The 13,202-nt window shown below is 37.9% G+C and overlaps 1 protein-coding gene across 1 annotated transcript in view; it reads left to right on the top strand.

Moving 5' to 3' along the window:
* SPON1 (spondin 1) overlaps positions 1–13,202 on the top strand; it is a 397,925-nt gene that overhangs the window by 175,497 nt on the left and 209,226 nt on the right. Inside the window, exons 4-5 of the mRNA XM_072619685.1 lie at positions 5,795–5,868; positions 11,334–11,456. Coding sequence (XP_072475786.1) covers positions 5,795–5,868; positions 11,334–11,456 — 197 coding nt within the window. The remainder of the gene's footprint in view (positions 1–5,794; positions 5,869–11,333; positions 11,457–13,202) is intronic.

Genomic DNA, 13,202 nt, shown 5'->3' on the forward strand with positions numbered 1-13,202 from the left:
TCATTTGATCCTTAAAAGAACCCTGTGATATAAGTGCTTTTTTCATCCTCTTTTTACAGATCGGGAAAATAAGGAAGAAAAGTTAAATAATTTGCTAAGGGTAACACAGCTAACAAATATCTGAGGCAGAATTCAAACTCAGGTCTTCCTGACTGAAAGGCAAATATTGTATTCACTCTACCTACTTATAATCTCAAAAGTTATGTCCATTTTTTTTTACTAAAAGTTATAAGAATAATAACAATTTAATGTGTGTTATACATTGAGTGAAAAAAAGCACTGGATTTAGAATGAGATGATCTGGATTGAATCCTATCTTAGCCAAATATATCTATGTTACCTGGGTCAAGGCGCTCAAACTCTCTGAGCCTCAGTTTCCTTATTCATAACCTGGGGTGTTCAACTAAATGATTTCTACTGTCACTTCTAACTCTAAATCTCTAATACTATTATTTTTACATAAATCTTTAAAGTTTGCTAATGTATTCTCATAACAATTCTGTGAGGTCTGTAGTTGGTATTGATGTTTTCAAGTTAATTATATTTTTTGATTAATGTTTTATTCTTCCTCAATGGTTTGGGCTATTAAAAAAGTAGCTCCTGTTAAATCCTGGTAGAAATAGAGCATGCTTGTGTGTGTTATATATGTATGCATGCACACTGTACATATATGAACATATGGACATTACATATATCCAGGCATGTATGCATACATAGATGTACAGATACTAACACATATGTAATACACATGCATATACATACACATATACACACACAAGAAACTAATAATAAAAGTAGATCAGAAAAAGACAGTGGGAAGTCAGACCTTTCCAATTGAAAAAGGCCAAGTGAGTTAAAAGGCGTTAGTATTATTGGTGAAAATTTTCCATTTTAATTTTAAATGAAAATTTTTGCTGTGATGATTAGTGAATTATTTAGATCTTCATCATAGAGTGAGGAATTTGAGCAGCTAGCATGCTGAGAAATTTAATTTAGATTTCTTTAATGCATTCCTTCTTGATAAGAAAGTATTTTGGATATAAATGTTATTTAACCATGCTGCCAAATTGCTGCAGAATATGGGAGAGATTTATAATTCCAGAATATCAGGGGACTTCTTAGAAGCCACTTTATCATTTTATGAAGCTGTTATCTTTTTGAAATAGAATATAATTTGTAAGATTCCATTGCATATTATACTCCTGATATTAGCAGCTTAGAGTACTAAACATTTGTTTTGAGCATAATCAGCAGATTTCTCAGGATGTGAAATTGTTTCAGGCTTTGACAGACTTTGAAAATAAAAATAAATGTGTAACAAAACAGGCAGCACATCATAAGAAAGAGAAATAAAACCTGATTGTGGGTATACAATCAGGGTGCCAGGGCTGTTTGTTAGGAGATCGAGAAGGCTGCTTACAGAACCCAATAAGAGCTCCTGTCTCCTTTACTCTGCTGTTTCCTAGAGGCAACCTCAGAGGAAGCTAATATCTAAGTTGGTACATGTGGCCTGGTGCATTACATGGATGCTTGAATAGCTAGCTGCCTTTAAAGAAAAGACAAAACCCAGGCTAGTCCTTGTCCAATGGAGCAATGAAGCTGGGGCAGAGGCATGACTGAGTAGCTTTCCCTGCTTAACTGTGTTCGTTTTCCCAGTAGTGTGTGTGTGTGTGTGTGTGTGTGTGTGTGTGTGTGTGTGCGCGTGTGTGTGTGAATGGTCTTGGCATGAACTTCTCGAGGCCTTGGACTAAAGGGTTGAGTAACGACAGCTCAGATATGGCAGAAGTGGTTTCCTCAGCTAGTTTCTAAGGTCTGTCTTATTCTCTCAGCCATGCTTTTTTTGGAGCTTGTGGAACCCTGGCAGACAGAATTTTGGGGACTCTGACTGCATGGTCTATATATTGCAGGTCTGTACAAGGTCTCTGTATTGCAGGGCTTTCACTATATAGTTATACTAAAACTCGACAGAGTCATTATAGTAACCTGCTTCTTATCATTAAGCTTTTTGCCCAGTGATGCATCATTCAGGTTTTTGAGGAACTCTCCTTTCCGGTGCCATTTAGGGAATATAGAAATAGAGAAAGAAAATTGTGCTCTAACATGTGTGTTGGGGTGAGCCTTCTAGCTGTTCTCTCTGGGCCCTTCTTTCTTTACTTTCCTTTGTGAAATGTTTTAAGTTTTGCAGGGTGTTTCAGCAGTCTCGCCAGCTTCCCAATTGCTAGCCTTGACCTGAAATGGAATGTGGCACTTTTAGATATTGCTACAGCTGTAGCAATAGAAGCAGCCCACAGGTTATTGCACAACACCCAGCATGTCCCCTTCCCAACATTGTTAGTACTATTTCCTAGCATAGTTACTGGCAAACTTCCCAGAATTCTTTTCTTCATTGGCTCTGCCATAATCCAGCAACTGTCTTCTGGGTAGAGTGGGAGGAGTGTAAAAACTTCTTATAACATGTCCACACAGAAAGCATCATCACCTGGGTACTTGCTGGTCCTTTCTGATACTGGGTATGGTTAGTGAGTGCTCTGCCACCCTCACTTTACCAAGCACTTAATGATTCCTTCATTTTCTGCTGAGGAAAAGTTACTGAGACTATTAAGAGCAGTCTCCTCTGAGAGATGACCCTGAGACTTTTGCACTTTACCTTAGACTAGATGAATGAGGATAGCAGATTTGTTTGTACTAGGGATAGAGGCAGACTTGTTCAGGCTAAGAGAGAAAGAGGCATATTTCATTCATTTATTTCAGCGTTCATACTGTTGCCTTTTTCCTATTATTTCCTATTTATCCTGTATATAGCTTGATTGTATGTATTTGTTTGTTCTCTCCACCAGTAGATTGTGAGCTCCTTGAGGACAGGGACTATCTTTTACCTCTTTTTGTATTCCCAGCATTTAGCATAGTGCCTGATACATAGTAAGAGCTTAATAAATGTTGATTCATTGATCAGTTGGTTAGGGAAAAGCTGGTTAAAAAATATGTTTGGCTGATATTACTTTGTTTTAAATCTCAAAAGGTTGGGTAAACTGGTGAATGCTTGTAGTTCCTGCTGCTGAGGAGGTTGAGGCTAATGGATCTTTTGAGCTCATGAGTTCTGAGCTGCAGTGGCCTAAAGTCAATGGGGTATCCATATGAAGTGCAGCACCAATATAGTGAACCCTAGATAGTAGAGGACCATAGGATTGCTTAAAGAGGAGGCAAAATGGCCCACATAAGAAATGGAGTTGATCAAAGCTTTTATTGATTAGCAGTGAAGCCACTGTATTTTTAGCCTGGGTGAGATAGAGAAGCCCAGTCTAAAAAAAAACCCAAAGCACTCAAACAAAAACTAATTAACCCAATAAAACAAAAACAACTACCACCACAAAACTTTTCTACCATGTTCAGAAATACAAAAATGTAAATTACTTCCTTAGAAATTTTGAATTAGTCCCAGCAATATATATATATATATTTTTACAAATAACTTCAGCTCTCCATGTCGCACTGCATTTAGGGACACGTCTCTGGATTTTAGCTCTGGCTGGTTATGCATTCTCTATATGCAACTTTTGCCTCATGTATCATCTGGTGAGTAGTAATCCAGAAAGTGGGTCTTTGTTCTTTCCAATATGACAGAAAAATGGACAAAAAAAAAAAATGAACATATGAGGAGTGTTACTCAGGAAATATATGAGAAACAGAATGGTATTTGAATTTTGTCAAATTATTTCTTAAAAGCATTTAAAAAGTGGCAACTCCAATCATTTTCATTGACTGCCTCCATCCCTAGACTGCTCTTTCTCCTCACATCTGCCTCCTAGCTTCCCTGGCATTTTTAGAGTCTCAGCTAAAGTCCACCCTTAAGCAAAAATCCTTTCCCAATCTTTCTGAAAGCTATTGCTTTTCCTCTGTTGCTTATCTCCAATTTATCCTATACATAATTTGTTTGCATGTTGCCTCCTCCACCAAACTTTAGCAACTTGAGAGCAAGGACTGCCCTCAGCCTTTTTTTTTTTTTTTTTTTTTTTTTTTGTATTCCTAGCACTTAGCGCAATACCTAAAACATAGTAGGTGTTTACTAAGTGCTAGTTGACTAGATGAAATTTTATTTTTTTCAGTGTGAAAAAAGCCAGTTGCTGCTAATTGGACTCCCTCTACCCTAAAGGAAAAGAAAATAAACAAAACCTTGGTGAAAAAAAAACATGCATAGTGAAGCAAGGCAAGTTCTTGCACAGGACATGTTCAGAAATATATGTAACATTCTACATTTTGAATCTGTCACCTTTCTGTCAGAAGATGGCTAGTTTATTTCATCATGGATCCTCTAGAATTGTGCTTGGTCATTGCACCAATCAGAGTTCCTGAGTCTTTAAAGCTGTGTATACACTGTTCTTGAAGCAGGACAATCTTGTAAACTGTATTGCTTCACAAATGGATTTCAAGATGCTAATTATTTCCCCTTTGCTGGCTAGGAACTCTCAGGATTTTTTTTTTTTTAACAAATCTTGATGAGGTACCAGGCTAGGCTGAGCTCCACTCAGTAAAGACAAACACTTTGATTGAAAAAGAATTCTCAGGAAAATATCAGGCTTGGTATAACTACAATGAGAGTAAATCAGTACTTTTCTTGGGATCCATTGGTTGGTTATGAGATCACCAGAGCTGTTGCCTGTGAAGAGAGGGGGGAACATATTTAGGGAGCAGGGGAGAAGGAATGCCTTGCATTATGTGTAAGAGAAGGAGATAGAGGAGAAGGAGGGGGAGGAGAGAGAAAGAGAGAGACGAGAAAAAAAAGACAGAGACAGACAGACAGACAGATACCAGTGAGTAGAGCAGAAATCTAGTTTGTAGCTTCACTACACCCTTCCTACAATTTCTCGTCTTTTTTTCTTCTTTCTAAATCCTGCTCCTCATTTTCCTCTGAGGATTGGAAGTCAAGTAAACAGATCTGCATTTCAAGCCCTATGCCACTTGGACAGAGACAGGTGCTTTCCCTTTTTAAAGGAATGGGTCAATTTTGTATTGAGAAAATTCTGCCATGCTAGTGAAAGAAGGCTATCTCTTCAGTCCACTCACATGTCACATTGCTATGAGCTATTCTGATGAGCTGGGGGTGTGTGGGACAGCTCCCATTCCAAATAGCCAGAGGGTAACAAGGTATCAGAAGATGATGCTGATATTGCTGGGAATGGCCAAGGCAATAGGCCCCTACCAAGGAGCAGAATCCATGGTGACATTTCAATAGTTGCTGTTTTCAGATTTGAAAATACAAAGATTTTGAGAGCTCTAACACTCACCCTCTGGCTAGGTCAGGTGAAAATAATGCTGGGAGAGAGGGCTGAAGTAAAGGGATCACATCTATGCAAAACCCCCAATTAAAGAACATATCTTGCTTGACTTTAAATAACCACTTTTAAGTCTCCAAACATTCTTCTAAAATTCTCAAATCTTCTGTTTGACAAGTTTAAGGAAGCACTGGAGCTGCTGAAGCAGTTTTTGTGTAGAATGTCAAAGTTAGTTTAGTCTGCTAATTCTGGAAAGAGGCAGGGTGACATTTTCAGAGCAAAACTAAAACACATTTTTAAATTCCTCTGCCCCAACCCCCTTCAGGAAAGAAAGTGGCGGATTACTTCCTTCCTGTAGTTTGTGTTTCTTCACAAAGATTTCAGGGACCTTGGGAATTTGAAATTAGAAATAGAGTAAAAGAAATCCCTTCCATAACAAGAAGTTAGTGAAAATCCTTGGGCTGTGTTTACTCACCTTTGGAAAGTACAGTAATGCTCACTGTAGCGTGTATTGTTCTTTACAGGGCCAGTATTGTGCAGAAGCGCATAATTTACTTTCAAGACGAGGGTTCTCTTACCAAGAAACTCTGTGAACAAGGTAAGACTGAGATTTAGCATCATATAGCCGTGACCTCTTCAATGCAAAAGCTAAGTTTCTAGAGAAGCATTTAGAACCATCTTGTCCTGCTATCCTTTGGTTTCAAGTGTCTCACATAGCTTAAGTGTTCTTATGGTGCCAGAGGTTGTGTACGTTGTGATTCCACTTGCCCTCCAATTAACCAGTTTGATTTCTTTGGCAGAAAATGGCCAATGGAACTCAGATGTTGTTTTCTCTTGTGCAAGGAGCAGCTCTTCCAATCCAATCCAATCTAAACATATTAAATATTTACAGTGTGCAAGACATGCGATAGAAGCTGGAGATACAAAAAATGAAATGACAAAAAACACCAGGTCCCTATCCTCAGAGAGCTTGCAATCCAGTGCCAAGAGATTGTTTTCTATTGAATTTCCTATGAAAATGTTTTAGGTTCTGGCACTTGGGAAGGATTTAATAATTGCTGGTTGACTTGATTTAAAAACATAGTTTATGGAACGACTTGCACAAAATAATGAAAAGCAAAATAAGCAGAACCAAAGGAACATTGTTTTATACAGTAACAGCAATATTGTTTTAAGAACAACTTTGAACAAATAAGTTATCTTGATGATTATAAATACCCAAATTAACTATAATGGATAGATGAAGAGAGATGCTATCTGCATCAAGAGAAAGAAATCATGAATAGAAGTATGTATAGAATAATGTTACATACACATATGTGTACATATATACATATACATGTATATCATACATACCTATTTGTATCTAATGGTGGCTAGCTCTAGGATGAGGGGGTGGGGAAGGAAGAAAAAAATGAATTTACATGATACTTTGGTTGTATATTTAAAGGCATAGCAAGTTATGCATGGTAGATTTGCATTTTCACTGAAATTATTTTTATTGTACTATGTTATGGAAATGTTTGTTTTAATCTGTAAATTAAAAAAAGTAAAGCACACAGAAACCCCCCCACCAGTTTTATAGCTTAGGGTGGGGAGGGAATGGAACAATTTCCCTTGGAAAACCGTTAAAGGAGACCTTCCTTTCTTTCTGAAGTCTTTGAGCTAGTTCTTTGATTATTGATGCTGAGAGTATGCGTAGATCTTTCTACCTCAGTGCCATCATAATGGTAAGGTATTTCCTAAGAAGAAAGAATTGCTGTATCCAGGGCCAACATGATTAATTCAGCAGTGCTGTCACAGTAGCAAGGGCAAGATGAGTTAAAAAAAGAAAGTTGATTTAGGATTTTGAGTTTTTTAAATAGAGAGAAAAAATCAACTCACCCAGTTTAATAAAACTAAAAAGGCAGGGCATATTAAGCTTTATTGAATGAATTTAATAAATTATATATGTATGTATGTATGTATATCGAGAGAGAGAGAAAGAAACTTAAGTTTCATGTTATATTCAAATAAGAAAAGGGATTCTAAACAGCAGCATGCTGTAGTGGCTAGAAGGCTGGTCTTGGAGTCAGAAAGACTTCTAGGTCCAAGTCCTGACTCTGAGATGCATCAAGACGTGATGATCAAGTCATATGACCTCTTACTACCCCTGGACAATTCACCAATCAATCAAGCATCAAAGTGAATGCAAAGAAAAAACCAGACCACTCCAGGATCTACCTACAAGAAACACATTGTCTATTAACTAAAAGTTACACATATATTGCTAAACTTGAAGGATATTGATATGGAAGGGGTTCGATGTCAAGAATTCTATACCGTGGTAAAATCATGGATCTGATCAAAAGAAAAAAAGGAAAAAGAAGAGACATCAAAAGGCATTGGGAAATGGAGTTTGTAGTTTCAGGTAACAAAAGGAAGCAGAGGGAAAATAATAATGGTAGCAAAGATAAAAACAACAACAACAACTAAAATTTATGTAGGGTTGCCATGTGCCAGGCACTGTGCTAAAAGTTTTACAATTATTATCTCATTTGATACAGGGGTGGGGTGCCTGGAACCCTCTAGGTCCTCAAGTGTGGCTCCAAACTTCCCAGAACAAATCCCCTTAGTAGAATGGATTTGTTCTATAAAACTTGGACTGAGTCAGAAGGTCACACCCAAGGACCTAGAAGGTCACATGTAGCCTTGAAGCTGCAGGTTCCTCACCCCTGGAGTTTAGAGAAAAGAAAGCAGAGAAAGTAGACAGAGGAAAGGAGGAGAAAAAGAATGGACCATTCTAGCTCCACTTACTTCTATGCGTAGCCTTGATCTAGCTTTTTAATGAGATAATAACCACCATCCTAGAGGTTTTCCCTCACTCCGATCTCAGATCTTTTTCATCCTCATTTCTGGGTAGTCTCTATCATCTGACTTTTTTGGTCTTATCCCAGCTGCCGAGTCCCTGAAAGTCAGAAGTCTGAGATCTCTTCTTCTGCTATGTGTATACTGTTCATTTGAACTGTAGTTGGGACTTGCCAGTCCCATTCTCCTCCCTTCCACACCCTGTCTCATTACTCACAAGTATCCTAAACCTCTTCTCTCCTCAGGGCCCTGACTGTACTCCCTACCACTGTTCCAGCAGGTGACATATACTCCTTCCTACTTCACTGAGAAGTTTTACCTACTCCCTCTTCTGCTTTTCATAATGCATCAAGGTCTCTCATTTTCTCCTTTATCCCATTTCAAAGAAAGAGATCTTTCGATTCTTCAGCAAGACTAGTGACTGTCCCTGTGTCTTTAGTTTTCTCCACTCTCCCTTTCTTCAGGACATGGTGCTAGAATTATTCCCTTTTCTCCTGCATCTTCAACTTTTGCCCCTCTACTGACTCCCTTCCGCCTGCCTGTATATATAACAAAATTCTCTACAATCCTAGAATAATTTTTCCTCTTGCTTTCTACCCCACCTGGCTACCATCCCATCTTTCTCTTCAGATTTATGACCACACTTGAAAAAAGAAAGAAGTCAATGTCCTCACCTTCTCATGACCCACTTTCCTCGCAGAATTTTGTGGTATGGTTTCTTTTCTTCCTGCTCTCTTAAAAGTCATTAATTATTTCCTAAAATGGTCTTTGTTAAATTCTCATGCGTTGTGACCTTTCTGTAATATTTAATATAGTTCTACCCTTCCTCTCCCTTAAATTCTAACTCTCTTTGGAGTTTGATCTTTGTGGCATCTATTTTCTATCCCTAATGACTACCCCTAGGGCAGCTAAGCGTTCCAATGGATAGAGAGCTGGGTCTACACTCAAGGATTTAAATCCAGCCTCAGACACTTACTAGCTGTTTGACCCTGGGCAACTCACTTAACCCTGTTCACCTCAATTTTCTCAGCTGCAAAATGAGCAGGAGAAGGAAATGGCAAATCACTCCAGCATCTTTGCCAAGAAAACCCCAAATGAGGTTATAGAGTCAGAAGTGCTTGAAACAACTGGACAACAACAGCAAAAGTGACTAGTACGGTTCTTTGTTACATTGTAGGTATATACTAACTTTTTAAAAAAAACTGAATCCATAATCTCAACTTTCTTGATTTCTGAGGTGAGTTTCTTTCCTAATCTCCTATTCCTTCCTTAACCACTCTGATATCTCTTACTGGTTCCTTATCTTCTCAAGCCCATGATTTGACTTTTTTTTCTCTATTCTTTGTACACTTTCTCTCCTGACAAAATCATGGAGTCCCATATATCTCTCCAACTGTCACCTCTAAGTAGATGACTCCCAGATCTATGACCCCCAACCCTGTCCTTTCTCACAACCTCTAGACCTCTGGCTCCAATAATCTATAGGGATTCTCCAAAGAGATTTCCCACTAACACCTCAAATTCAATGTGCTCAAAGTTTAAGTGTCTCATACACCCTTAAAATCTGCTTTCCCCCTCTGGTTTCACTATTCTTTGAGCAGTACCACCATTCCCTTTGTGTCTTTTATTTCCAAAATTTGGTATATTATTTTAAATTCTTTCCTCTTTATTTCTTTTCCTGTTCATAAAGTTACAAGGTTCCACTGATTTAGTATCTTCAATACCTCTTCCAGCTGTTTCTCCTCTTTACCCCTACCACCATCACCCTAGCCCAGGGACTTTTCAATTTACACTACTAGCTGTTGTCTGAAATTGACATGCTATCTTCTGTTTCTATGGTGTGTTCACTCCCTTCTCAGTGCTATTTCTTAGACTGCCTAGTTTCTTCCAAGGATTAGTTCACATGCCACCTGGTTACTCCAGGTAATCTTCCTTATTTGACTTCAACTTGCTGCCATGTGGTAGTGCTTTTTCCTTCCCCAACTTCACTTGTATTTGTTTCTCTTGTAATTATCTTAACCAGCCACTACTAGAAAATAAAATGTTTATTTTTTAATCTCTCCTGGGAAGACACACTCTTTTCTTCCTGTAGTAACAGCATCTACTTTTTGTAGATTCTGAAGCCCCCATATTCTCTTGCTCCATTGAATTAAGAATTAACTTATTTCAAAGGAATATATTAATTGAATTTCCAAAATGAAATGTTACAAAAGGTTACTCCTGATATTCGAGAATTTTATTTTCTTAAGGAAAGAACATGTTGTTATAGATTAGGAACCAGGAGACCTCAGCGTGAGATAGATTTTTGCCATTTATTGAATGTGTCACTTTGAGCAGGGCATTTCATTTCTATGAGCTTTAGTTTTCTCATCTATCAAATGGGGATAATGATCTCTGTCCCACTTCTTTTATCGGGGTCAAATGAGAGAGTGTATATAAAATGCTCAGGAAGTTTTAGAGTACTATATAAATGGCAGCTTTGATCATTATTGTGCAGTTCTTTTAAAAATGTGTAAGAATATATGTTCAACTAGGTAAAAAACAGAACTTTTTGCTGTTAAACTGCTAAAAGGTATTGAAGAAAAAGAAGAATCATAGGATTGAAGCAGGTCACATTGAGAGAAATTGTGTTCACGTTGCTGGAAAATCAGGACCAGGAATGTGACAAATGGAAAAACCATTGACTCATGTGACCCTCTCTCCTTGCTAGCTACCAATTACTAAAAATGGGAGTGGAGAGGACTCCTGTACAAGTGAATTACATGGCATCTGTTGAGCACGGAGGTGAAGTCGAAGGACTCAACCTTAGTTAGGGGCAGGAAGATCCTCTTGGTGGCGCCTTTCAACCACTGGTATGAGCAACTAAGCATCTTGAAAATTCTTCCTTTTGCTTTCATTAAGTTGAACCATACCTGTCTGTTTTGTTATCTACTTCTTTCAGAAATTTGTTCTTGTTGCTACTGCCAGTTTACAAATGGCAAAGGAAGCATGGGAATTTGCATATTTCCTTTTAAAAATTGGGAAGCAAGGCATATGTGCTCAGATAAAGTCAGTAGTTAGAATAGTTGCCTCTTCTGGAATTCTGGGTAGGTTTTTAATTTAATTACTGCTGGGCATCTGAATGAAATTGGCTCATCTGTGATGTCACAGCTGTCCAACAAGCTGCTATGTTTAGGAGTTTCTTTACCAACCTTGTAATGTTTTCTTCTGTTTCAGATTCAGCATTCGATGGCGTGACTGATAGACCAATCTTAGACTGCTGTGCATGTGGAACTGCTAAATACAGGCTCACATTTTATGGAAATTGGTCAGAAAAGACTCACCCAAAGGATTACCCACGTGAGTACATCTGCTGCTGGGAAGATTGAGAGGAGGGGGAAGAGGGAGAGAAAGTGTTTGAAAGTACAGTATAACTGGAGGCTAAACCAGATAGTCTATGGATAGATATGACTGCAGAGAAAATAGAGGAGCCCAATTAAGGCCTGTTGGGATGAGGAAAAGCAGCTACAAAATAAATGGTTTAAGGAAAATTTTAATTAATATAATTAAATCAAGCATAACCCAATATATTTAGTTTTTTGCATAGATTTTCCCAATTAGCATCTTCAAAATTTGCAATATATATGCATAATACGTACACACATGTATGTGTATACATCTATGTATACACACATACACATACATACATACATACTTACACGCACAGAGGCAAAGTCAAGAAGAATGGACTTCTAGTCCATCTGACACATTGGCTTTATGAATCTGGGCAAGTTACTTAAGCTTTTAGTGTTCTATATACTCTCTGATAATATATGCCTATAAGTTTCAGAGAAGGGCCTGACTTGCATTGGTAGAGGGGCTTTCCTCATCAGGGGGTTCCCTATATCAATGAAATCATAACTCCAGTCCCCATTCATTTTTCTGTAATCATATATAATATCTATATGAACTTATGATAATTATATAAATAATTTAAATCCCTTTTTCTTCTGGAAGATACTCTTATGATAGTCTCTAGAACTCAGTCCTGAACCCAGAATTAAACATGAAAAAGTGTCTCAAAACCTAAAGAGTTACCACCAAACTCCCATTTTCTAGTACCTGGGCTCTTACTAAGAGCCTTGAGGATTCTTGCTTAGCTTACAGTTATAAACTGGACAGTCCAATCCAACCTTGAAGCCTCAGATAAGACACTGCGTGGGAGAAGCTATTGTATGTTTACTGGACAAAGAAGTGTTGGCTGATATCATGATAGTGAAGGAAAAGATGCAAAAACTAAAAAGCAGACATAGAACTAACCAAGTGAGATATTTTGTATATCCATTCAGTGTCAAGGTAAGTAGTCCTCTTTGCCTCAGCATCCCCTGAAGGTATAATGGCACTTTGATGTAGTATACAAACAGATATTCATAATGGCAAACTTGTTTCATCAGCAGAGGGTTAAATTACATTCAGAATCCTCTATTTAAGAAAGCAGGAAAGTGTGTAATGCATCTTAGAAAGATTTCCATCAAAATTGCACAAGCTTGAAGTACTGGTGCCTAAAGGGATCAGTTTCAGTTATCCCGGAAAAAATTCACATACGTGGAAGAGCTCATTTCCTGATATGACTGGATGAATGAGGAGGGATTGTACTTCCTGCTATCTGCCAATTTTTTTTGATGGTTCCAGGCTCTTAACTTTTATGTAAAGCTGGTGGCATTTTAGAATTGTATCCGGATAACTATACACAGAGATTTTCAGTTTAAGTGATTTGAAGGGACAACAGAACTGCTCTGTTGCATCCAAACCTCGTTAAAATGGAAAATTTTTGCTGCATGTACAGATAGGGAGAGGGAGGTGTAAGGAGACTATTGTTTGTGAGTGGTCACTTGTTTTCTTTCAGAAAATAAAGGTTAGTTGGTTAGGTCTTTTAGAAATAATACCAAAGAAGGCAGAGTGCTTTGCCTTCTTCTGCCTTGATGTTTTTCTCCCTATGGCAATACTTAAAAAACCAATTTTCATTTATTTTTAATTAAATTGTATTTTTTTCAACTAACAAGCATCTACCTTCTCTCTTTCCCACCCCAGCCCCTTACTAGCAGA

Source organism: Notamacropus eugenii, chromosome 6, assembly GCF_028372415.1.
Source record: "Notamacropus eugenii isolate mMacEug1 chromosome 6, mMacEug1.pri_v2, whole genome shotgun sequence".
NCBI classification, from domain to species: domain Eukaryota; kingdom Metazoa; phylum Chordata; class Mammalia; order Diprotodontia; family Macropodidae; genus Notamacropus; species Notamacropus eugenii.